This window comes from Mustela putorius, unplaced genomic scaffold (genome assembly GCF_011764305.1).
Source record: "Mustela putorius furo isolate JIRA1106 unplaced genomic scaffold, ASM1176430v1.1 tig00003845_pilon_pilon_pilon, whole genome shotgun sequence".
NCBI lineage: Eukaryota > Metazoa > Chordata > Mammalia > Carnivora > Mustelidae > Mustela > Mustela putorius.
The window spans coordinates 17146005-17173396 of NW_025421998.1; the positions used below are offsets into that span (position 1 = coordinate 17146005).

At 35.5% G+C, this 27392-nt stretch overlaps 1 protein-coding gene across 2 annotated transcripts in view; it reads left to right on the forward strand.

Annotated features, from left to right (window-relative positions):
- Window positions 1-27392, forward strand: part of COG5 (component of oligomeric golgi complex 5) — a 295721-nt gene that overhangs the window by 19694 nt on the left and 248635 nt on the right. For both annotated transcript variants that reach the window (XM_045089660.1, XM_004739536.3), the window contains exon 6: window positions 20482-20602. In XM_045089660.1, coding sequence (XP_044945595.1) covers window positions 20482-20602 — 121 coding nt within the window. The remainder of the gene's footprint in view (window positions 1-20481; window positions 20603-27392) is intronic.

Sequence of the window (27392 nt, forward strand, 5' to 3'; positions counted from 1 at the left end):
GAGAGCCGGATGTGGGACTCAATCCCAGGACCCTGGAGTCATGACCTGAGCAGAAGGCAGACGCTTTACCACCTGAGCCACCCAGATGCCCTGTAGGTTTTTTTTTTTTTTAAGATTTTATTTATTTATTTGATAGAGATCACAAGTAGGCAGAGAGGCAGACAGAGAGAAAGGAGGAAGCACGCTCCCTGATGAGCAGAGAGCCCGATGTGGGCCCCGATCCCAGGACCCTGGGATCATGACCTGAGCTGTAGGCAGAGATTTTAACCCACTGAGCCACCCAGGTGCCCCTGCCCTGTAGATTTTTTAAATTAAGTTTTCTTTTCATATTCTTAGTAGGCATAGTATGACTTAATGCTGATATTGTTTGAAGTTAAAGAATGTAGATAAGACAATAAGGGATTGATAAATAAGCAGCTCTGATTTTCTTAGTAAGCCATTGGAACATCTACTACAAGAGCTGTTGTGTTATTGTAGGGAATACAAAGATGGGTAAGATAGTACTTGTTTTCAAAAAGTTTACATCATGGTTAAAGGAAGTATGATAACTATATAAAATGACCTAATAAAATACTAATTACATAATTATGAAAATAATAAGTATTCACAGAAGAGAGAAATTATATGCAATTGGATTATTTTATGAAGTATTTAATGCTTAAGAAAGGAGAGAAGCTTAAAGAAGTAGGCTGTTGACAGCTTTGAAATAAATCTTTAAGAATGAATGCAATTGATAAGGGTTTTAAAGGATAGGTAGAATTTGGGTAGGCTAAGATGAGAGTAAGGTATTATAGACAGAAGAAAGAATATGACAAAGGCATGAGGTGAAGGCTTGCAGGGCATATCCAGAGAATGGCAATAAAAGTGTACATTAAAAGGATTAATTCAAGCCATTTCCCCCTGTCCTTCTTACTTATTACATGTATCTGTCAGCTTCCTTCTTCACTAAAGACAAACCTGGCTCAGTTATCTTTACAGTGAAAGTCTTTACAGTTTCTGGCTTTAGTACCCATACTAACCCACCTATCATTCTGTCCTCACTATTCTTTGACTTTCTTAACTCCAGTTATGATCTTCATCTAAACTCTACCTGAGCCATCTACTCCCATGACCACACATTAACCTCTGAAACCCTAAACCTTTATGGCCCATTTTCTTTTCTTTTTTTTTTTTTTAAAGATTTTATTTATTTATTTATTTGACAGACAGAGATCACAAGTAGGCAGAGAGGCAGGCAGAAAGAGAGAGAGAGGAGGAAGCAGGCTTTCCGCGGAGCAGACAGCCCGATGCGGGGCTTGATCCCAGGACCCTGGGATCATGACCTGAGCCGAAGGCAGAGGCTTTAACCCACTGAGCCACCCAGGTGCCCCCCCCATTTTCTTTTTTATATCTCCCCTGATTTTTCCAACTTCCTCAGTACCTTCCCTCAGACCTGTTTTTTTTAAATAGCTTTATTGAGCTATTCAACTAAGTGTGCAACTAAATTTTCTCAATTTCCTGTCTCTAACTTTCCAAATTTGGTCTGTAACTGTATATTTCTTTGTCTTTCCCAATATTGCTTCTTTATATCTTATTCAAGCTTTTTATTAAGCTATATATAAATTATAGTTACTTTTCTTGGTTTGAATTTATATCTTTAACTTTTATAAGTAAGTTAGAACTCTGTCTAGAAAAAGTGTTTTTATATTCATTTATATCATATTTGCTATCTTTAGCTAGAATTAACATTACCATCTTTTGATTCTTTTTGTGTATTTTCTTGCAGTACTGTGACTTTTCAGTTGCTAAAAGACCTTGAAACGTTAGATACAAGCACAAAATCTTTTAAGAACCTAACAGAAAAGAAGTGTTTAATGCTTCTATGAGTTGGAAGGGTTTGGGTTTGGTCTATAACACAGGTTTTATGTTACACATTGCACTTCCATCTTTTACTTCAATGTGAATTTTTTTTTTTTAAAGATTTTATTTATTTATTTGAGAGAGAGACAGTGAGAGAGAGCATGAGTGAGGAGAAGGGCAGAGAGAGAAGCAGACTCCCCGTGGAGCTGGGAGCCCAATGCGGGACTCGATCCCGGGACTCCAGGATCATGATCTGAGCCGAAGGCAGTGGTCCAACCAACTGAGCCACCCAGGCGTCCCCAATGTGAATATTTTTGATAGAGTTTTTAGTATCTGGGGAGCATTCTTGAATGGAGAATCCACATTACCTATATTTTATTAAATTTATTTTTTAAGATTTTAAGTGATCTCTATACCCATGTGGGACTTCAACTTAGAACCCTGAGATCAGGAGTCATGTGCCCTGCTGACTCAGCCAGCCAGGCATCCCTCATCACTTATATTTTAGAAATTTCTAGTTTGTCTATTAGATTTATTAAACAGTAATTCATTAACATTAAGTAATCATTACCTCTTTAAATGTTTATGGACTCTTTATGCAAGTAATGTCAAGACTTATAAGAAATTCTATTGCCCCAGGCATTTAAAAACTGGTTACAAACTTACTTAACCAAATTCTTTTAAACATTGAAACAAAATCATAAATTTGATAGATTTTCTAAAACTATTTTTAATTTAAATTTTAGTTAACATATGATTCAGTATTAGTTTCTGTAGTAGAATTCAGTGATTCATCATTATATAAAACACCCAGTGCTCACTATAAGTGCCCTCCTTAATAACCATCACCGAACTAGCTCATCCCCCACCCACCTCCCTCTGTCAACCCTCTGTTTTCTATTGTTAAGAGTCTCTTATGGCTTGTTTCTCTCTCTTTTTTTTTCTTTCTCCCCTTTCCATATGTTCATCTGTTTCCTTTCCTAAATTCCACATTTGAGTGAGAGCATATGGATTTGTCTTTCTCTGACTGACTTATTTCACTTAGCATAATACACTCTAGCTCCATCCATGTCATTGCAAAAGGTAAGAATTCATTCTTTTTGATGGCTGAGTAATATTGCATTGTGTGTGTGTGTTTGTGTGTGTGTATACACACATACCCCAGGTCTTCTTTATGATGGACATTTGGGCTTTGTCCATAGTTTGGCTATTGTTGATAATGCTGTTATAAATATTGGGATGCATGTATCCCTTTGAATCTGTATTTTTGTATCCTTTGGTTAAATACCTAGTAGTACAATTGCTGGATCATAGAGTATTTCTATTCTTAACATTTTAAGGAATCTCCATACTGTTCTCCACAGTGGCTGTACCAGTTTGCATTCCCACCAACAGTACAAGAGGGTTCCCCTTTCTTTGCCTTCTTGCCAATACCTCTTATTTCTTGTGTTGTTAATTTTAACCATCCTGACAGGATGAAGAAGAAATGAAATACTGATATATCTGTATTAACACTTATTAAATCAATGAAGTATTGTACTGTTCTGCTTGTCTTCCTGTGACTATCTTTGTCTACTTCAGATTATTCTTTTCTCTTTTGAATATCAATTTGTACTTGCAGTCTTTCGTAGACTCCATATCTTCCAATTAATGTTACGTTTTATTTTTATTTTTTTATTGAATATTTATTTATTAAAGATTTTATTTATTTATTTGACAGAGATGGGGATAGAGAGAGAGCACAAGCAGGGGGAGCAGGAGGAAGAGCGAGAAGCAAGGTCCCCGCAGAGCAGGGAGTCTGATGTAAGGCTCAGTTCCATGATCCTGGGATCATGACCTGAGCTGAAAGCAGATGCTTAACCGATTGAGCCACCCAGGAATTCCTGTTTATTTTATTTTAGAGAGAACACACCCATGAGTGGGGCAAGGGATGGAGGGAGATGGACTCCTCAAGCACACTCCTGCCCAGTATGGAACTTGATCCCAGGATCTTCAGATCATGACCTAAGCTGAAAATTGAGAGTTGGACGCTTAGCCTGCTGAGCCATCCTGGTGCCCCATCTTCCAGTTAGTTTTAGTTACTGTATTCTTTTTTTTTAAAGATTTTATTTATTTATTTGACACAGAGAGAGATCACAAGTAGGCAGAGAGACAGAGAGGGGGAAGCAGGCTCCCTGCTGAGCAGAGAGCCCGATGCGGGGCTCAATCCCAGGACTCTGAGAGCAAGACAGAGGCCTAACCCACTAGGGTAACTAGGTGCCCCTAGTTACTGTACTCCTATTGATGCTCAAGCTATCAGTATAATCATTTGGAATCCTTTCAAACTGGCTTTGTTTTTTCAAGGAGCCATTGCCATTTCTGAAAGTGTCTTTGTTCTCTGTGGGTAGTGGAAAGTTCTAGACCCATTCTGATGCTTCTGGAAGAAGTAGGATTAATTAACTGCTAGACTTCCTGTTTCTTTCAGTGAATAGTAATACTGTACACCAAAATTTGAATGTAGGAGAATTGACTAGAATTGATGCTGTGAGCAACTTTTTGTGATGGACATAGCAGAAGTTTTTTTTTTATGTTCAGTCACATTGATTTTTTTTTTTAACATTGAAGAGAAATTTAAAATTTCTCATTGAAGAGGAATTTGAAATTTACCATGTTAATCATTTTTAATTACACTGCTAAGTATGTGAACATTGTAGTGTAACAGATCTCCAGAACTTTACCCTCTTTTAAAACTGAAACTCTAAATGCCTTAAATATGAATTTTTCTTTCTCCTGTCTTCATTTTTAGAGCCTACCGTTCTACTTTCTGTTTCTATGATTTTGACCAGTTTAGCTGTTTATAGGAGCAGAACTTAGAGTATTTGTCCTTTTAGCTTATATCATTTAATATAATATCCTTGAGGTTCATCTGTGTTTTAGCACATGACAGCATTTCCTTCTTCTTTAAGACTAAATAGTATGTATGTATGTATGTGTAGGCCCCATTTTCTTTATTCATTAATCCATTGATAGACATTAGGGTTGCTTCCACCTCTTGGCTATTATGAAGAATGTGGCAGTGAACACGGATGTGCAAGTATCTCTTGAAATCCATTCTGCTTTGAATTGCTTTGGAGAGATACCCTGACTATATGGTAATTCTATTTGTCATTTCTTGTAGATCCTCCATCCTGTTTCCAGTAGTGGCTGCACAGTTTGTGTCCCCATCAGTAGGGCCTGAGTTCTCCAGCTTTTCTGCATCTTCATCAACACTTGGTATTTTCTGTTCTTTGGATACTGGCCCACTAATGGGCATGAGGAGGTATCTCACAGTGGTTTTGACTTGTATTTCTGCTATGATGAATGATATGGAGCATCTTTTCATATGTTTGTTGGCCTAGGTATATCCCAAGAATGGGTTTGCTAAGGTTATTGAATTTCTGATCTTTGGCTTTATTATGTAATACCAAATTATTTTCCCTAAGAGGTAGGTCATGCGTACCAGCAGCATATGAGTTGGCATTAGTTTGTATCATTGCCAACATTTAGGGTTGTCAGACTTCTTGTTTTTTGCCAATATTTTGGGTGTGCGATGGTTTCAGTTTTGTTTTTCAGTGTCCTAATTACTAAAGAGACTGAATACCTGAGATAAGTCCTCTTATTGTGAGTTTCAAATATCCCTTTGTGCTTGTTTTTTCTCTTTCTTTATAATATCTAGATGAACAGAAGTGAAATTTGCCATTTTTTCTGTTAGGGTTGGTGTTTTGTTTTATTTTTGGTTTTTTGTCTTGTTTAAGAGAACTTTCTCTATCCTGAGCTCATGAAGATATTCTGTATTGTCCTATGTCATATGTTTTGGTCTATAATATACCTGAAATATTTCTAAGTTTACTGACCTATTTTTGCTAAGTGTCTTATCTGCTGTTACTTCCATCCTGTATGTTTTTGATTTTTACATAATGCATTTTTCATCCCTAATATTTTGTCTTTTTGTATCTTTCTATAATATACTTCTTGAGCACATAGAATAATTTATAATAGATATCTTAGTATTCCAGTTCATTATTTCTAGGTCTGTTTTGTTGATTGACCTTTCTTCTTGTTACGGGCTTTATGATTTTATTTATTCATATGCCTATTAATGAGGACTGGTTTTAATTCTTTGTTAGTGCAGGTCCAGAGCAGACTTTGGTTTAGGGCTCATTTATAGTTTAGTCCTAAATGTTTATTGCTAGGTCTTTATACTGTGAGCTTTGTGATTTGTTTCAGTAATTCTTTCCCTGCATTTTCTCTTACACATGTACAGATTGGTACTTACTTTCCGTCCAGTTCTGTGTGCATAAACTAGCTTTTTTTGTTTCTTCTGAAGTCTGATCTCTCTTTCCTCACTGTGGAGAGACTGTCATGTTCTATTTCCCTCCCCTTTCCCTTTGCTGGCACCTGGAAATTGTCTCCTAGCAGTGTACTAGGATAGTTAAGTTCATTTTCTTGCTTTTCTTTTTTTAAAGATTTTATTTTTAAGTAATCTCAACACCCAACATGGGACTCTCACCCACAACCCTAAGATCAAGAGTTGCATGCTGCACTGACTGAGCCAGTCAGGTGCCCCAAGTTCATTTTCTTCCTTTTCTTCCAGGGATCACAGTCCTGTGCTATCTGTTGTTGAGTGTCTGAAAATGATTTCATGTACTTTGTGCAGTTTTCTAGTTGTTTACGATGGGAGTGTACTTATGCACCATACCCAGTGCTCCATGCAATGAATTCTGGAATACTGAAAATAAATAAAATAAAATAAAATGAAGGAAAAAAAAAGTTTAATCTCAAAAAAAGAAGAAGATGGGAGTGTAAATCCAGCCTATCATTCCATCATGTTAGAAGTAAAAGTTGCTCTCAGTTTTAAAAATGGAGTTGTAAGTCACATGCTACAAAATTCACCACTTTAAAGTGTATTTTAAGTGCAAAGTGAGTGGTTTTTACTATTTTCACAAGGTTGCGCAACTAACACATCTAATGTCAAAACATTTTCATTACCCCAAGAAGAAACTTTATTCCCAGTAGTTACTCCCCTTTACCCATTCCCCTCTCTAATCTGCTGTTTGTCCCGGTAGCATTGCCCATCCTGGACATTTCAAGTAAATGGATCATACATTATGTGGCATTTTTTTTCTGGCTTCTTTCACTTGGCATAATGCTTTCAAGGTTCATCCTTGTTGTAATATGTTTCAATACTTCATTTCTTTTTAAGAATAAATAATATTGTATGGATATACCACATTTTTGTTTATCCATCTGGTTTGTTTTCCCAGCACTTGATGGACATTTGGGTTATTTCTACTTTCTGACTATGATGAGTAGGAACTGTTATGAACATTTTTGTCTAAGCTTTTGTGTAGACATATTGTTTTCAGTTATCTTGGGTGTTTACTGGAGGATATGCAAGGTTGTATGCTACTTGTGTACTATTTTGATGTATCAAATTAATATGCATACAACCTGAAACTTAGACAATGTTATATGTTAATTATTTATCAATCTCTGGAAAAAAGAAACTTTGAGAAATGCCAGACTGTTTTCCAAAGCAGCTGTACCATTTTCCATTCCTATCAGCAATGTATGAAAGTTAGTTTATTTCTTACAATACCTCTCTTCTTTTTAATATAGCCTTCTTTTTTTTTTAAGATTTTATTTATTTATTTGACAGACAAATATCACAAGTAGGCAGAGAGGCAGGCAGAGAGAGAGAGAAGGAAGCAGGCTCCCCACTGAGCAGAGAGCCCGATGTAGGGATCAATCTCAGGACCCTGAGATCATGACCTGAGCCGAAGGTAGAGGCTTTAACCCACTGAGCCACCCAGGCGCCCCTTAATATAGCCTTCTTATTGGCTAAGAAGTAGTACTTCTGGGTTGTTTTATTTTCTTTTTAATTTTTAAAATTTATTTTTTAAAGATTTTATTCATTTGAGAGAGAGAGAGAGCATGAGCAGGTAGGGGTTGGGGGGAGGAGCAGAAAGAGAAGGTGAAGCAGACTTCCCGCTAAGCAGGGAGCCCAGTGCAGGGCTCAATCTCAGGACCCTGGGATCATGACCTGAGTTGAAGGCAGAGTCTTAACCAACTGAGCCACCCAGGCACCCGCTTCATGGTTGTTTTAATTTGAATTTCCGTAATGACTAAAGATTTGAGCATGTTTTATTGTACCTATTGGCCATTTAAAAAAATCATTTTTTTTTTTTTTTACAGTGTGTTACTAGTTTCAGGTGTACAATACAGTGATTCAGCAATTCCATGTATCACTAGGTACTCATCACAATAAGTGTACTCCTTAATTCCCATCATCTGTCTAACCCATCCTCCACTTACCTCCCCTGGTAACCATCATTGCTGGTGGAAATGCAAACTGGTGCTGCCACTGTGGAAAACAGTATGTATGTTCCTCAAGAAGTTAAAAATAGAATTAACCCTATCGTCTAGCAGTCGCATTACTGGGTATTAACCCAAAGAATACAAAAACACTAATTCAGAGGGATACCTGCACCCCTATATTTATAGCAGCATTATTTACAATAGCCAGGATATGGAAGCAACCCAAGTGCCCATCAATTGATGAATGGGCAAAGAAAATGTGGTATATATAACACAATGGAATGTTATTCAGCCACAAAAAGAATGAACTCTTACCTTTTGCAACAATTTAGATGGATCTAGAGAATATGATGCTAAGTGAAGTTAATCAGAGAAAGACAAATAGCATATGATTTCATTCATATGTGGAATTCCAGAAACAAAACAAAAGAGCAAAGGGAAAAGGAGAGACAAACCAAGAAATAGACTGTTAAATGTCTATTAGCCATTTGTATATCATCTCTTATTCAGATTTTTGCTCATTTTATTTATTTATTTATTAAAGATTTTATTTATTTATTTGACAGAGATCACAAGCAGGTAGAGAGGCAGGCAGAGAGAGAGGAAGGGAAGCAGGCCCCCTGCCGAGCAGAGAGCCCCATGCGGAACTTGATCCCAGGACCCCGAGATCATGACCTGAGCCGAAGACAGTGGCTCAACCCACTGAGCCACCCAGGCGCCCCGATTTTTGCTCATTTTAAAAGTTGGCTTTTGATCTATTTCCTTCCTTCCTTTCTTTATTGTTTATGATTTTCTGCACTTGGAATATATCATCCCATTATGTTCTGCCTTCTGTTTTAGTCGTTGAAAAGCTTTGATTCTGACCTGGATTTTTTTAAAGGTAATCGGTAGTTTTCTTCTGGCTTTTTTTAGGATTTTCTCTTCTTTTTGATTCCCTTCAGTTTCAGAATGTGGTTCCTTTTTATTCATCTCAAGTGTAATTAGTTTTTCTTTTTCCATCTGCGAGTTCATCTCTTTCATCATTTGTAAACCATAATTTCTTCAAATATACATCATTGTCTCTCTCCTTTGTCTTTAGAATCTAATAAATGTATGCTCAACTTTCTTTGTCATCCAAGCCATTTACTGACGTTTCCTTAATCTATGTGTTTTTGTTTTTTTTTTTTTACTTTCCTGGACTTTTTCCTGATTGTATTTCATTTCATTCTTTCTTTAGCCAATTACAGTCTGTGATTAAACTAGTCTATTATTATTTTGCTAAATTTTGGTAATGTTTATTTTATTTTTAAAAATTCGATTTTTATTTTCCTGAAATGCTGTATGATCTGTCCTGTGTCCTGTGTTCTGACTTTTACTTCTTTGTATATATTCTGCAGAGGTTTTCTGTTATCTGACTCTGGAAGGTACAGTATTTGTTGTGTTTGTAGTTATGTTTCTTTTTGTAGTATGTTTGGCCTGTTTTGTCTAATGGAGTTCAATTTCTTTGGATGCCTGATTATCTTTTGCTGTGTGCTGGACATTTTTTTTCTTTTTTGAGAAGCTATTTTTAATTTTTATTTATTTATTTATTTATTAACATTTTTTAAAAGATTTTATTTATTTATTTGACAGAGATCACAAGTAGGCAGAGAGGCAGGTAGGGAGAGAGAGGAGGAAGCAGGCTCCCTGTGGAGCAGAGAGCCCAATGTGGGGCTTGATCTCAGGACCCTGGGATCATGACCTGAGCTGAAGGCAGAGGCTTTAACCCACTGAGCCACCCAGGCACCCCGAGAAGCTGTTTTTTTAGAATATCTGAGTCCTTAAGATTGGTTTTGTTTCTGCATGGTATCAGAGATTACTATCAGTCTAAGAACAACATTAAATTTAATCAGTTTTAACTATCTGCTCCATTTGGCCTTGATCTTGGCTGTTAAGATGTAGGTTGTAGTTTTCCAAGATTAGCCAGTATTCTCAGATTACAGGTGGATTTGCTTCTTTTCTTTCTGGATTCTCCTGTACTTCACTTTTAGCTTGGTATTTCTATATGTTTTATCACTTCTTTGATGCTTTTCAGACATTTTTACATGTCCTACAACATTTTTTAGTTGTTTTCAGTGATAAGCTAACAATCTAGTGCCATACTGAAAATAGAAGACTTATACATGTCTTATCTTTTTTATAAAACAAATGCTTAATACTTAAAAAATATTTAAATTAAATTAAATTTTTAATTTTAATTAAATTAATTACTTTTAATTTAATTTTAATTTGTAATTTATAATAATTTGCAAATTATTATAAATTTATAATAAAATTTTATAATTTTAATTTATAAAATAATAACATTTATAATAATCAACAAATTATTAATTTATAATAATTAATTTTAACTTAGTTTTTATTTGTGTGTGTGTTTTTTATTTTAAGAAACAGTGAAGATGGGGCACCTGGGTGGCTCAGTGGGTTAAGCCGCTGCCTTCGGCTCAGGTCATGATCTCAGGGTCCTGGGATCGAGTCCCGCATGGGGCTCTCTGCTCAGCGGGGAGCCTGCTTCCCTCTCTCTCTCTCTCTCTCTGCCTGCCTCTCTGTCTACTGTGATCTCTCTCTGTCAAATAAATAAATAAAATCTTTAAAAAAAAAAAAAAAAAAAAAAAAAAAAAAAAAAAAAAAGAAACAGTGAAGTTACTTGTTTCATAATTTCTTCTTTTTTTTTTAATTTATTTTCAGCATAACAGTATTCATTGTTTTTGCACCACACCCAGTGCTCCATGTAATACTTGCCTCCCTAATACCCACCACCTTGTTCCCCCAACCTCCCACCCCCCACCCCTTCAAGACTCTCAGGTTGTTTTTCAGAGTCCATAGTCTCTCACAGTTCACCTCCCTTTCCAATTTCCCTCAACTCCCTTCTCCTCTCCATCTCCCCATGTCCTCCATGTGATTTGTTATGCTCCACAAATAAGTGAAACCATACAATAATTGACTCTCTCCACTTGACTTATTTCACTCAGCATAATCTCTTCCAGTCCTGTCCATGTTGATACAAAAATTGGGTATTCTTCATTTCTGATAGAGACATAATACTCCATAGTGTATATGGACCACATCTTCCTTATCCATTCATTTGTTGAAGGGCATCTTGGTTTTTTCCAGTTTGGCAACCATGGCCATTGCTGTTATAAACATTGGGGTACAGGTGGCCCTTCTTTTCACTACATCTTTATCTTTGGGGTAAATACCCAGTAGTGCAATTGCCGGGTCATAGGGAAGGTCTATTTTTAATTAATTAAATTAAATTAAATATTTAAAAATATTTAAATTAAATTAATTAAAAAATACTTAAAAGTATTCAGTTTCTTAACAAAAAAGAGAATGAAGGGTCAAGTCCTCACTATGGCATGTAAGCCCCTTCATGATATGGCTTCTGCTTGCCTTTATCAACTTTGCCTTTCGCTAGAAATTCTCACATTTTCTTTGCACATTTTCTTTTTTTGTCTAACTCAGAATGTTCTTGTCATTCAACAGACTCTAACTGATCTGTCAATTCTTTTGTGAGGGCCTCTCTTGCCCTTCCTTCTGGCAAAGCAGAATATTTCTTTTTCATTTTTTGGTTCCTTTAGAGTACTGTAGATACTTCCATTATAGAACTTTCTGCATAGTTTTTACCTTCTTTATGCTCTTATAAGACTTAAGGGCTGTGATCATGTATTGTTAATATTTGAATCTCTAGCCTTGGCATAGCATTATATACCAGATAGTTAAATGTTTAAGAAATGAATAAAATGATCTTTTCCTTAATCTGTGTCTCAGTTTTAATATTCTTTCTAAAAATGTAATACATGTTTCTGAACAAAACATACATGGTGTACTAAAAATTTTTTTTTTAATTTTTAAAATTAACATATAATGTATTATTAGTCCCAGGGGTACAGGTCTTTGAATTGTCAGGCTTACACACTTCACAGAACTCACCATAGTACATACTTTCCCCAATGTCCATAACCCAACCACCCTCTCCCTACCCTCCCCCCGCTGCAACCCTCAGTTTGTTTTGTGAGATTAAGAGTCTCTTGTGTTTTGTCTCCCTCCAGATCCCATCTGGTTTCATTTTTTCCTTTAAAAAATTTTTTTTAATGTACTTACACATCCCTCCTATAACAACTTGAGAAATACAGCATGTGAGAAGAGTGTGTATGTCTTAGTCTTTTTCAGATAGAGAAGAGATACTTTCAGGTTATTTCAGGGATAGCTACTTTAGGAGCATGTGAAGCAGTGAGGATACATGGGAACCTGTCCTAACAGCCAAAGGAATCCTGAAACAGTGTGACACGCGTGCACAGTAAGACACTGCTTGGCCTGTAATAGCATACCAACATTCACGCTTCTCTGTGACTCAGGCTCTGTGTGTTTGCATCTCTATCTGCTGCTTTTTCTTTCTGCCACAGTTGGTAAACGCTCATGCTCCTTTTCACTTGCTTATTGTTTCTTCTCACTCTTGCTGCTTTTGTTTCAAGGTTTCTGCTTATTGCCACTTCCCTGCCAGTAACGGTTTTTGGCAGTTCTTTTGCAAGTCAATGTCATGTCATGTCAATGACAGACGTGGTATGGTTTCCTTTGACCTAGCATTGTTCCCCAATCTAATGAGTTGTGGCTAAGGCCTCAAGGTCCTCTATGACATGAAGTTTGGTGAACCATGTGGAAGGACCTGCCCAAGCTACTTTCCTGAGGACTATGGGTACTACAAGTGCCCAGAACATTATAAAAGTTCTCTCCTAAAAGTTAATGTCTTTCTTTTATGCTGAAATCCACATTAAAACAATACCTCCTCATAGTTAAGTTGGGATTTAGATACTGCTTTTTTAGGATAACGTTCTCATTTTGTACTCAAAATCATGGTATTATGTTCAGGGGAATTTTTTTTTTTCTTATGAAAGAATAAACTAACATGCAAGGATGGTAGATTTATGTTTAATTTTAGATAGAAAATTAAAATTTGATTTTTCAACTAGAATTTTAATTTTAGTTCACTTCTTTGCTTTCAGCTCCAGATCTTAAAACTGTCAGAATCATGCATTTCTTTTTTTTCCCCTTTGTTCAATATACTCCTCTGACAGTAAGTTTTAAGAACCTGTTTATTTTTGCCTCTTTTAGCTAATTTTAGCTAATTATTAGCAATAAGGGAAATTTCAGGTTTATGCAGGACTTTATAGTGAATGAAAATTTCAAGTATTCTGAATCATTTGACTTTTATGATAAAGCTTAGAAGTTGCATATCTCATCATTCTATGGATAAGTAACCCTAGATTCTGAAAGTTATTTGCTTGAGTTCATAAAGCCAGTGTGCAGCAGCATTTTGACTATGAAATGATAATTCTTTCTCTAAGTTTACTATTCTTTGCTTTTGATTCTGTGGACTGTATACAAAAGGTAGACCATATAATTCCTGTTTCCCAGAAGCTTGTTCTAGGTTAAAAAAAAAAAAAAAAAAGGAGAAACAAGTCCATTTTTGTAAGTACCCATGAAGTACACTGGTCTAAGACTTCTGAGGCCTGACTGCTATTCCTCATCACTTTACCTGCATGGTAGTGAAGGAACTTGAATATCTTCCCCTCCCCCCAACTTTATTGAGATATAACTGATGTATAACATTGTATAAGCTTAAAATGTATAACATGATGATTTGATATGTGTATATATTGTGAGATGATTACCAAAATAAAGTTAGTTAACTCATCCTTCACCCCACCAAATTAGCATTTTTGTGGTGGTGGTGGTGGTATATTTTTTTTACAATGAAAGTTTGGAGTGAATCGGTGAATTCCCTTCCAGCTCTAAAATTCTGTGAAGCTGTGATCTTGTCTTTTATGAATGTTTTTATTTTTTATGGTTATATAAGCATGAGAAGTCAGAATTGTTTGTGTTTAAATAAACACTTTTTACTTTTATTATTGTTATTAAATTTTGTGCTGATTTTCTATACCCTTATTTTAAAGAATATTATACTAGAGGAACAACTAAGTTGATAACTGTCATAACTGTGGCCAAATTATTATAATGGAAGAAAGAGGTGAAGGGAAAATAAAGAAATATGCCTATGGACATTTTGGTATGTTTATTTCCAGTATTTGAATTTTTCTTGGATTGACTCCTATGCGGGCTTACTTTAGGAAGGAAATTCATCTTAGAAATGTGTTGCCTTTAAAACTATTTTGAAGTCTAGGGCCCCTTCTGAAGCTTATTATGTTTTAACCATTTTTATGCTGTTCACTTTGTTTAGTCATATCTGTTTTGAACATTGGGAAAACTTTAATTTTCCTGTTTAATCTTTTTATTCTTTGAGCTCTTAATTCATTTAAATGCATGTGGTACAAGAAAGCAAGAAAGAAAGAGCTACGAAGTTTTTGCCTTGAACATAAAATCACTGTGATTGTTCTCTCAATTAGAAGAAAGTACTTTTACATTTAATTCTTTTTGCTTTTTATCCCCATTTCACTCTCTTTCCAGAAGCCTTTTCTTTCTCCAAGCAGAGGCTTCTGACTTCATCTATATACATGAATACATGAGTTGAATTTAATTATCACCCCAAGAATCATCTATCTGAGCTCATTTTAGTAACATTGTTTGCTTATGAACTGCCTCAGAGTTTTTCAGAAAGAAATTTTGAAGAGCCTATTATTTCTTACAGAGAGTATTTAAATTTTTTTAACTTTAAAATTATATAAGAAAATGAGTTTTTTAACTTTCAGTGTAACAGCTTTGTTGAGATATAATCCCATACCTATTATATAACATTTTTATCTTTTAAAATTATTTTTTTAACTTTTTATCATTTTCCTTTTTTTTTAAAGTCCTACACGTATATTAGCTTTTTTTTTTTTTTTTAAGATTTTATTTGTTTATTTGACAGAGAGAAATCACAAGTAGGCAGAGAGGCAGGCAGAGAGAGAGAGAGGGAAGCAGGCTCCCCGCTGAGCAGAGAGCTCGATCCCAGGACCCTGAGATCATGACCTGAGCCGAAGGCAGCGGCTTAACCCACTGAGCCACCCAGGCGCCCTGTATATTAGCTTTTTACTGTAAAGTTTTTAATGTAGTTTTTAAACTTTGAAATCATATAAGTAAGAAAGTTTGAGAAAATTTTGAATAAAGAAGGAAGGAATCGTCCTTAAAACATTTTCTCTTTTCTATATGTTGATGTTTTATAGGTATGTGGTTTTTACCATATAGTTTAATAGGATCCTTTTCAGTTTTCAGTTAATGTGGTGTTGATTTTATCTATTTTATTATAGATAGAATTGGAATGATGCCTTATTTTGCTAGCTGTATAATTATCCACCAAACAAGTGAATGTGCCAGGAAGGAAGGAAGGAAGAGGAAAGATAGTAGCAACTTAAAATGCCAGTGTCCCCCAAATGCTGTAAAAACAGAGAACAACTACCTTAGCAAAACCAAAGAACCTGTGCTGTGGAAATGATCTTGTGCTAGTTCTGGGCCTTGCCTGCAGGGGGCATTGCCAGTTTGGCTCTGCTTTGGGAAAGCCACAGTCTGTGTAAGAGGACTTGAGACCACCTGCCTTGAGACCACCATGCTGTGAGGAAGCCCCAGCTAACCACGTGGAGATGATAGGTGCAGAAGCACTGAGGCACCAGATACTGGATTGAAGCATTCTGATACTGTCCAGACCAACTTTCTTGTTAGCCAGGTGCAGCAGAATGACAACATGTGGGGCATTTGAACCCTGCCAAAATTACCTACAGAAGTGTGGGACCTAGCAAATCATGTTCAACCACTACGTTTTGGGTTGTTTTTTTCTTGCAACAATAGGTAATTGATAGACTTTCCAAAGTGATGTTCAAGTATAGAGGCAGCCATCCACAAACAAGAATGCAGGGATGATTGCTCCTGTGAATCTTTCCTTGAGAATCTGATAGCGCACTCGAGAATGACTAGAAAAACCCCAAAGTAAGACTGGTGTTTAGCGTTAGAGCTGAGATTAAATGAAGGATATAAAGGGAAGTATAATATGTAACGGCTGTATGTTTTGACAAGTAAAACTCAACTCTAAAAAAAAAGTATGGAGAGCATGTGCAAAACAATGTTTTAAAAACTATCTTCAGCTGTCATATTTGTGTTTGTAGTGTGGGTTTTGTATTGAGATAATGTTTTCTGTGTGTTGTGCAGCAAAGCAAATGGATAATTTAAAATTTTTCTAATTCTGTTATTTCTCATGTCTCAGAGCCAGAAGTCTCTGAAGAAGAAATAAAGTACAGATATAAGTTAGAATAAGTAAACACCCTGTACTCCTGATTTTTAATTGGAAATATCAGTATGAACTCATGAGGTATTTTAATTTTATCTTGATATATACATCACGTATGCATATATTTTTATACATATGTATATGTATAATATGAATCTGAGAATGTTTTATGTATATTATGGAATAAAGCAAATGAATATTTATGTGATAATTTGATTCTGACATTTCCTAGCTATGTCTGCTGAAAAGTCACAGAAATGAGCAAACCTAGTTCCCAGAATGTGTTCTTGAAATGCTCCTGACATCTAAAAGAAACTAGGGCTTCTTTGATAAACCTTTGATTCCAGGTGTGGGGCATGAAATGTATAAAATGATCCTGGAGTATTTTTATACTGTATATCAAGGAACCTATTAGCCACTACAAGACAAGTCAAGACAAAAGGATTGAGGAGCAACTTGAAGAGCCTTTGGGGTGACCAACAATCCCAGTTTTAGCATTGGAAGTTTCAGGTCCTGGGAGACCTCTTTCTCAGTCATTTGGTACAATTGATCACCCTCAGAGTCTCTCACTGGCCACAAAGGGATAAGGTCAGCATCTGCAAAGATAAGAGCTACAGTAGTGTGGCATCCTTTATTTATTATGTTTAAGTCTCTGAGTTCATACTGACATCCCAAACAAAACAAAACCCACTAATTGTTCATCTTTTGTAGATTTCAGGAAAGCAGTCTTTAATTTTGAAATCTGATGAGGCAAGGAAAGGAATCAAATATTTTTTTTACTTTTCTATATGAATAGTACCACCAGGTAAACAAATAGTAGGTAAGGTAAAGTTTCTTTTTATGGGGAAATTTTATATGCTAGCAAATAAAGACAAAACGATAGAATTGGAGTAATCTCTGTATTTTAATGGATTTTGACATTGACTATCAGTGACTGCTAATGACACAGAAAGAGAGAAAATCACGCATGTGCTGCACATACACCACTACCTAAGGAAAGTACCCAAAATATTAAGCCTGAGTCTGGCAAGTCTGTGTGTGTCCAAATGCCAACATATAGGAAACATGCAAGACAGAGGAACATGTTCAGCTGCACTGTTGGAATGAACTCCGTGAAACCCAGTCTGTGGGAAACTGTATAGGACAGATGGTCCAGTATACTTAGCAGATTGCAAAGAAAAAGTAAGAGATGATAAGGGAACCTATATGTATTAAAAAAAAAAAAGGCAAATTTAAACTATAGCAGTTGGGTACATACATTTGAGTAATAAAACCATAAATAAAAGTAAGGAGGTGATTACCACAAAACCCAGAGTAGTGGTATTTCTTGGTTGGGATGGGAGAGCTAGGATAGGGTACATACATGGAGGGCTTCTGTAGTCACTGACATGGTTCTGTCTTCCCATCTACATGGTGGTTCTAGGTTCAGTTAGCTATAATTTTTGCATGTGGTTTTCTGTGTTTGTAATATCTGCATCTATTTCAAAGATATTTTTAAGAGCAGTTTTTGGTTCACAGTGAAAGCAAGAGGAAGATGGAGGTGTCTCCTATACCCCCTGTCCCCACCCATGCATGGCCTTCCCCTTAATCACCATCTCTCCCAACCCCTCAGAAGGGTATATCTGTTACACTTGATGAACTTACATTGACACATCACTATCTCCCGAAGTCCATAGTTTACATCAGGATTACTCTTGGTGTACATTCAGTGGTTTGGGACAAATGTATGGTGACCTGTGTCCATCATTATAGTGTTATACAGAGTATTTTAAAAATCCTCTGTACTCGGCCTATTCATTCCTCTAAACTTTGGCAGCCACTATCTTTTTCCTTTCTTCATAGTTTTGCCTTTTCCAGAAATGTTAGATACTTGGAACCATACAATATACAACCTTTTCAGATTAACTTCTTTCACTTAGTAGCATGCATTTAAGGTTCCTCTATGCCTTTTCCGGGCTTGATATCTCATTTCTTTTTAGTGCTGAATAATGTTTGTATTATATTCGGTTATAAAAGTCTGAAATAAAAATTAAGGAAGGGAAATTGACCAGAGTGGAGGCCACTCTATCAGGAAAAAGTGGTAAATGATGCCTTATAGATTATCTAAGACTTTTTGACCAAGCATTTCATTAAATGCTGCTGTGAGAGATTCAACATAGTCTGTCAGCAGAGAGCTGCTGAAGTTTATTAAAAAGGGGGTTGGAGTGCTGGAAACTGTGTTTCTAGGAAGATAAATCTAGCAGGGTGGATTTCAGGAGGAGATTGGAAAGCTAACTGGTACACCACATTGTGAGGGTGAAAGTGGTAAAGATTTGGATTAGGTGATGCTTGTAGGACCAGAGATAATGTAACTGTTGTGTTATGCAACAGAATAGTCGATAAGACTTGCTGACAGATTAAGTGTGGTTAAAAATAAAAGCATTAGAAATGAGTTCAAAGATTTCATTTTTGAGGGCATATCCTTTATTGGGTATGTACTGGGGAATTCTAGAAGGACAATTCTAGGTGATTAGACTAAAGTAAGATCTGGTATTTCTCCTCATGATGTATTTAGAATCCCAGAGGAATGATTACTAGGGATTCTGCATTCCAAATGGTTTGTTTAAAAACGGTGTTCTGACAAGCAAGAAACTGATAACAGTGACTGTTTTTGGTAAGTGCATATTTGTGACATAGAGGTATGAGGGTGACTTTTTTTCTTTTGAATCTTGAATTGTGCTTATATTACTTATTCAGAAAATAAATAAAATTTAATTAAAAGATAAAGATGCCCAAATCTTCCAATTTTCAGGGACAAATTCTTAGTTGGCATTTTTTATCATTGTAAGTTCTTGTAGACTATAGTTACTCAGAAAAAACATTCAGGGAAGCCTGTTTAGTAACTGGTCGCCTTTGTCTTATATATGTTTGTAAAAATTGTATTTTTGAACAAATGTTATGTTTTGTGTCTCTGTATGTTATGTGGGTGCAAGTGTGATTCTGGGTCTGGATGTGTATGTGTGTTTCATTTAGGAAAAAAAAAAGGGTTTATAGATGGAGTCTTAACTCTTCCTGGTGCTTTTCATTCTTATTGCCTCCAGTTATGATTTTCCTCCTTAGATGGGAGATGTTCTTCTCAACCAGCTTTAGGGCCATAAAGATGGTGGTAATGAGCAGCATAGACTGTCTCTCTTTGTTATCACTCCTGATGCTAAAGGTCACTACATATCTATTATTCCATCAGTCTCCCCTCTTCTGTTTCTCCCTGAGGCAATTCCTCTGGATCCAGCTTCCATAATAGTGTCCTGAAATACATGGGTCTTCTTTTGTGTCTTAGTCTTCTGGCTAGGTAAAGATGCAGTATTAGATCTGGTGATGAAAAGAGAATAGGAAGTGTTAAATGCACACACACACGTACATATACATACGTACATACACACATACATATAGTAGTTTCTTTTTGTTTTAATAACTCTGTTTCATAGTTATCAGTGATAAAAGAACCATTGAGAAAATTCAGGTAGGGGATACTCTTTAAGGTCTAATGAAATCAGGAGAAGATTTAAGTCTGCTCCCCTGTGGACCTAGAAAAGAGAAACCAGAACTAGAAACAATAAGAGGCAATAGGTAGGCAGCACCAACACAGTGGCCATCAACCTTGCTGGCACATTGGCACCACTGAAGATTAAAAAAAAAAAAATACTGATGCTTAGTTCCCAGTTCTACAGATTCTGATTTAATTGATCAGGCTATGGCATTGGCTTGGAACTTTTGAACCTACACATTTGAATTTAATATGAAGACTGAGAACCACTGGATTAGAGAAGAAAACTGGTCTAGGACCGAGGGAAGGAGTTCCCAGGTTGCACAGCACCTCAATCCCCAAATCTCTTCTTTTGGGATAGATTGAAGTTTTTTGTTAAATGATGCTTTCCAAGCTTTATGATTTGTTTAGGTTTCTGATGGGTAGAAAACATAAAAAAGACATAAATGAGTCTTTAACATCTGGAAAGAATGGACAGATTCACATCAGAATAGTAATAAAACTTCATGATTGATTACACTTATTGAACATTGTGATATTTGCACAGGTTGCCTGTGATTTGCTTCGGAGAATAATTCGCATCTTGTATCTCACTAAGAGACTCCAAGGACAACTGCAAGGGGGAAGTAGAGAGATAACAAAAGCTGCTCAGAGTCTTAATGAACTTGGTAAGTCCTCTTTTGATTAAAAAGTGAATACACTTTTACAGATTTTTCAGTCACTTGATTTGTTGGCGTTATCACCAGTAACAAATATTATTGAATAAATGTATTTAACAATTGCCGGTATACAACATGGTCACACTTTTCAAAATGGGTGAAAAATTAGTTGATTTCTTAGAAATGCAGTTTATTTTTTAAATTCTCATGTGATAAGATTGGCTGTTTTTTTCTGGGTATACATTCCTATGAGTGTTAACACAAGCATAGACTCATGTAATTGGTAGCACGGATATAGAATAAGTTCCATCACCCCCAAAATTCCCTCCTGCTATCCCTCTAGAGTCTCACCTCCCCACCTAACTTTGGCAACCACTGATTGGTTCTCCATCAGTTTAGTTTTATTTTTTGGAGAATGTCACATAAATGGGATTATGAAGTATGTAACCTTTAGAGACTGCTTTTTGTACTTAGCATAATGGTTCTGAGATTTATCCAAGTTTTTATTTATACCATTGTTTGTTACTCGGTGTTTGGTGGAATATTGTTGTGTAGTTGTACCACAGTTTATGATTCAAGGACTGAAGGAAATTTATGTTGTTTCTAGTTTTTGGTCATTATGAATAGAGCTACTGTGAACATTTGGGTACAGGTTTTTTTTTTTTTAAGATTTTATTTATTTATTTGACAGAGATCACAAGTAGGCAAAGAGGCAGGCAGAGAGAGAGGGGGAAGCAGAGAGCCCGATGTGGGGCTCGATCCCAGGACCCTGGGACCATGACCTGAGCTGAGGGCAGAGGTTTTAACCCACTGAGCCATCCAGGCGCCCCTTGGGTACAGGTTTTCATGTGAACTTAATTTTCATTTCTGTAGAAGAAATGTTATTTTTTTTAGGTGACAAATCCTATGTTGACATTCTGCCTAGAAGATTTATTGAATTCATTTCTTCATATGTTCGTTTATCTTTCAAGCATTTAGAACAGAGTCTTGACATCCAAGGGTTTAACACTAATGGTTTTGACTGTTAACAGGCTGCAAGGTCCATGATGATATAGTTCATATTTCAGGCAAAATTTTGAATAGTGTAGAACTGACACTTGCATTTTAATGAGGCTTTGTGGTTTTCTTCTTTTCTTTGGGTACCTGGTAATTTTTCTGAAGTGGATATGTTTAGTGATTCTGTACCTTTGTAGGTTCAGAGGTCTTTGATGATACCCAATTCAGGTATCGAGCATCTACTTACTCTTGGTGGTGTGCTTTGAAAATAATATCAGAAAGATATGCATTACATGTTTTTGAATTTTTCTGTCTTTGATATTTGAATTACATAGTCAGTTTGAAATGCTTATTCCATATTTTTTCCTAAAGAAATATAGCCTCCTTATAAATGATACTTCAGTATCAATTTTTAATCCTCAAATACATTGCTTAGGCACATCATTGGGCATATACCTAACTTGTGATTTAGTATGCTTGGAATATATTATATAAAAAGTTAATTTTTATTTATTTAAGTTAAAAAATTAAGTTTTTACGTTCTAGTTAACATACAGTGTTCTATTAGTTTCAGGTATATAATGTAGTGATTTAACACTTTCATAGATCACCTGCTGCTCATCACAGCAAGCACACTCCTTAATCTCTATCACCTGTTTAACCCATTCCCCTTCCCACCTCTCCTCTGGTAATCATTAGTTTGTTCTGTACAGTTAAGAGTCTGTTAAAAAGTTCATTTTTAATCAGTGAGTAACGCTTGAGTCTTTTCTTCACAGTATGTGCTAAATGTAGGAGTGTAAAAATTCTAGTATCAGCTTTTATTTTTTGCTTTATCACATTTCATATCTTTGCTCCCAAAATAACCTGCAGGATAATAGAATCATTAAAAACAGGCACAAATTATTCCAGGGTTTATTATGTATATTTTTCATCACTGACACTGTTCCATAATAAAAAAATCGCTAGATTCTGATTATGACTATCATTTTTTTCTAGAAAAAACATATGCTGTAATGCAAATGGTGATGTCTTCTTTTAATAAAAAAAAAACCAGACACAAGTATCAATCATAATGTTCAGAGTTGGTTCAATGTAGAGTATAAATTATCCTTCCAGTGAGGCATTGGCTTTACCCAAAGTTTTTAAAATATTAAATGATGAATAGTTGTTGGAAAATGTAGTTCATGGTGGAATTATCTCAAGATGGATTATGTTAACTTAAATTTTTAAAGCTTTTCAGATTATGTACCATTCAAAATTTGCAAAGACATCATCTCTTTGTCATTCACTGCTGTGGTTCTGTCTTAGCCAACAGGAAAGCCAAGAGGAAGATAAAGTTTCTACTTTGGGGATTAATATTTTAACAAAAGTAATAATTGGGAATCACTGTTACAATTACACATATATACAAAATAATATTTTATGATTGGAACATCTCTGAAATTATCCATGTCTTTATCAATATAGTTCTGATTCTCATTAGAAAGAAGAAAATGATGAAGAGTAGAAGTTTTACACAGGACCTTGAAATTAACTTAAAATAATCTCTTAAACTTGAAAGGTCTTGAGGGTTGAATTGCAGAGACCTGATGAAATACATTGTCATCTAGAAATTGTATATTTTGAAGGACTGGAGGGAATGTAGAGTGACTGCTAACAGCTACAGATTTCTTTTTGGGGTGATGAAAATATTCTGGAATTAAATAGTGGTGATTGTTGCACAGCCTCATCAATATACAGAAAAGCTGCTGAGCTGTGCACATAAAATGTCAAATTTTACAGTATTTGACCTATATTCTGATATAAAAAGTATATTCTGGTCTCTGGTGACAATTAGTCTATATTTATATTTATTTTATTTTTTTAAATTGAGGTCTAAATGGCATGCAAAAAAACCCTACACTTATTGAAAATGTATAGTTTGGTAGTTTTGACATGAGACATCACCAGTATCAAGGTAATGAACATGACTCTCACTCCCCAAAATTTCCTCATGGCATTTGGCAAGCCTTCCTCAGGCATTTGCTGATCTTTTTGTCACTCTAGATTTAGTTGGCACTCTAGAATATTTTATATAAATGAAATCAAACAGTTCATATTGGTTTTTGTGGCTTCTTCCAGTCAGTTAATTTTGAGACTTATCCATGTTGTTTTGTGTATCAGTAACTCATTGCTTTCTATTTCTGAGCAGTATTCTAGTAGATATCCCACAGTTGGTTTATCCATTAACCTATTGATGGATATTTGGGTTGTTTCTAGTTTTTGGCTGTAACAAATGAAACTGCTATGAGCGTTCATATATAAGTCTTTGTGTGGACATATGCTTTCATTTCTCTTTGGTAAATACATAGGAGTGGAATGGCTAGATCATATGGTAGACATATGCTTAACTTTCTAAGAAATTGCCAAGGTGTTTTTCAAAGTAGTTGTAAAATTTTACATTCCTACCGGTAGTGTATGAAAATTCTACTTCCTCCACATGCCAATACTTATAATAGACAGTCTTGTTACTTTTAACCATCCTGATAGTGATACTTTGTTTTAAGTTTACAAAAAATTTAAATTAATAAGGAGTTTAGCAAGATGTCAGGATACAATATTAATATACAAAAGTTAGTTTTATTTCCTTATGCTCTACTATTAACAAACAATTGGAAATTGAAATTCAAAAATACCATTTATAATAGCATGAAAAATATGAAATACTTAGGTTGAATTTGACAAAAGATTCCTAAGACATACAGAGAACTAGAAAACTTTGTGAATGGTGAAAAAAGACATAAATTAATAAATCTTGTCTCTGAAATGGAAGATTTAATAGTGTTTGCTAAGATGTCCATTCTCCCTATGATCTATATGAATTCAAAGTGGTTATAATCTGAATCCCAGCAGGCTTTTATTTAGAAACTAACAAAGTGATTTGAAAATTCATATGGAAATGCAAAGGATCTAGATACACAAAGCTTTTTTTTTTTTTTAATTTTCTGTTAGTCACCATACAGTACATCATTAGTTTTTTATGTAGTTTTTCATGATTCATTGTTTGCATATAACCCACTGCTCCATGCAATCCATGCCCTCTTTAGTACCCATCACCAGGCTCAGACAAAAGTTTTAAAAGAGAACAGAATTGAAAGATTACCCCCACTTGATTTGAAGACTTACTATAAAAACTGATAGTAAACAAGGCAAAAAGATAGACAAACAGATCAATGGAATTGAATAGTGAGTGTAGAAATAGACCCACACTTAAATGAACAACTGATTTTTGACAAATTTATCAGGGAAAAGGTAGTCTTTTCAATAGATGGTACTGGCACAGTTGGGTAGCAATATGTGAAACAGTGAACTTGTAATCATACCTCACTTCCTATACAATAAACTAACTGATTGGATCCTAGCTCTAAATGTAAAACCTAAGTTAGAGCATATCTAGAAGAAAATACAAGAGAACATTTCTGTGACTTTGAATTAGAAAATGATTTCATAGATACATCACTCAAAACGTAGTTCACACACAGAAAAACTGATAAATTAGATTTTATCAAAATTTAAAACTTCTGTTGAGTGATTCTATTAGAAGAATGAACAGGCAAGCCATCAACAGGAAGAAAATACATGCAAAGTATATGTTTGCTAAAGGACTAGTGTCCAGAATATGTAGAACACTCTACAAACTTGGTAAGAACACAAACAATACAATTTAAAAATAGGTAAAAGATTTGTACAGACACTTCACCATAGAAGATAAATGGATGGTAGCTATGCATATAAGGTGCTCAACAGCACCTTGGGGCAATAAAAATTAGGCATTTGGGCAATAAACATTAAAATTGTACTAGTGTCTTACAGAGAATAAGCACAAGTTGCGCAGGCATACTTGTAATTTTTTTTTTAAAGATTTTATTTATTTATTTGACAGAGAGAGATCACAAGTAAGCAGAGAGGCAGGCAGAGAGGAGGAAGCAGGCTCCCCGCAGAGCAGAGATCCTGATTCGGGGCTTGATCCCAGGACCCTGGGATCATGACCTGAGCTGAAGGCAGATGCTTTAACCCACTGAGCCACCCAGGCGCCCCATACTTGTAATTTTTAATGCAGACTTTATGTAATGATTTTTAAAACTACTTAGTGTAGGTTTCACGATTAAATTGTATCATTGATTTAAGGCTTTTCTTTAAGAAGAGTCCCAAGACTAGATGAAAATTTAGATGAGCCTTACTACAAACTGATAATGTTTTTTGAGCATCAGCAAGATAATGTACTTAAAAATGTATTTTTGGTACTTTTACTAGCTATCTTTTAAAATTGTTGTTAGCCCATCAAGGTGGGATCTCTACATGATTCATAAGCTTGATACCTTTTTAGAATTTGGGGGGCCGTTTGGTAAGCTGTCATTGTGAACCAGAGGACGGAGACCTTCTTTTTTTAATTATGTATTTATTTTTTTAAAATTTATTTGAAACAGATCACAGGTAGGCAAAGAGGCAGGCAGAGAGAGAGAGGAAGAAAAGCAGGCTCCTTGCTGAGCAGAGAGCCCAATGCGGGGCTCAATCCCAGGACCCTGGGATCATGACCTGAGCCAAAAGCAGAGGCTTTAACCCACTGAGCCACCCAGGCACCCCTGGAAGGAGACCTTCTTATAAATTAAACTAGTGTCTGAAATTACTTAAGATTAGAACTATGGGAAAGGGGGCGCCTGGGTGGCTCAGTGGGTTAAGCCGCTGCCTTCGGCTCAGGTCATGATCTCAGGATCCTGGGATCAAGTCCCGCATCAGGCTTTCTGCTCGGCAGGGAGCCTGCTTCCTCCTCTCTCTCTCTCTGCCTCTCTGCCTACTTGTGATCTCTCTCTGTCAAATAAATAAATAAATAAAATCTTAAAAAAAAAAAAAGAACTATGGGAGAGGTTTTTGTAATATCAGTGTTTCTTGATCAGGTTGAATAACAGATTCCTTTATTCCATGGAATGCATTTTTTACTTTTTCTGTGTTGAATGGAAGCTATAGTGGTGAAACCAGAAAGTGCTACATTTCCACAATCAACCTTACTTGTTTTCTCCTTTGGAACACTATGAGGTATTCTACCTATAATAGAGATACCTTGACCTATCTATCATACACTTATTGGTGAGGAATCTAGTGTACTCTCTGCTTTAGTGTTATCAAATGTTAAAATTCTGCTGGATACTATTGGATTAGAATATGTAAATGTAGAGAGAACATGGAAGACTGTACTGTTTCAATTTTAGGTAGATGAATCTTTTCTTGTATAACTAGTTGCCTTGGAGTAGTTAAGAAATTCAGTTTGAACCTAGTTCCTCTCTACTTGCGATTTCATTTCGATTCCTTCCATTTTATTTCACCTTCCTTGTATTAGACCCTTACTTTTGAAAGTTTTTTTTAAAACCATGAATCTTTAATTATCTTAAAATTTACCAAAGGTTTTTGAAGAGTCATGACTACCAAGAGCCAATATTTACCTTGTAAAGTTCCTGTAATTCAGGGTTTATTTCTCTCTCACTTTTTCTGGCTTAGAAACTTTATTTTGTTAATGACGAGAATTAATTGTGTATGGATATTTCATTGCCTGACTTGTTTTAAAGAAGGCATTAATTTGACTTGTAAAAATATATAATAAGAAAAATATATGTAATAAGAATGAGCAACAAATCCGAGACCAGCAATATGAGTGAAAAAGGGATGATCCTTAGGGGGATCACAGCCTAGCTTTTTGTGAGTCTTGGGTTGAGGCAGAGATGATTCATGATTCTTCTTCCTTCTCCCATTGATAGGCATTCTTTTCACA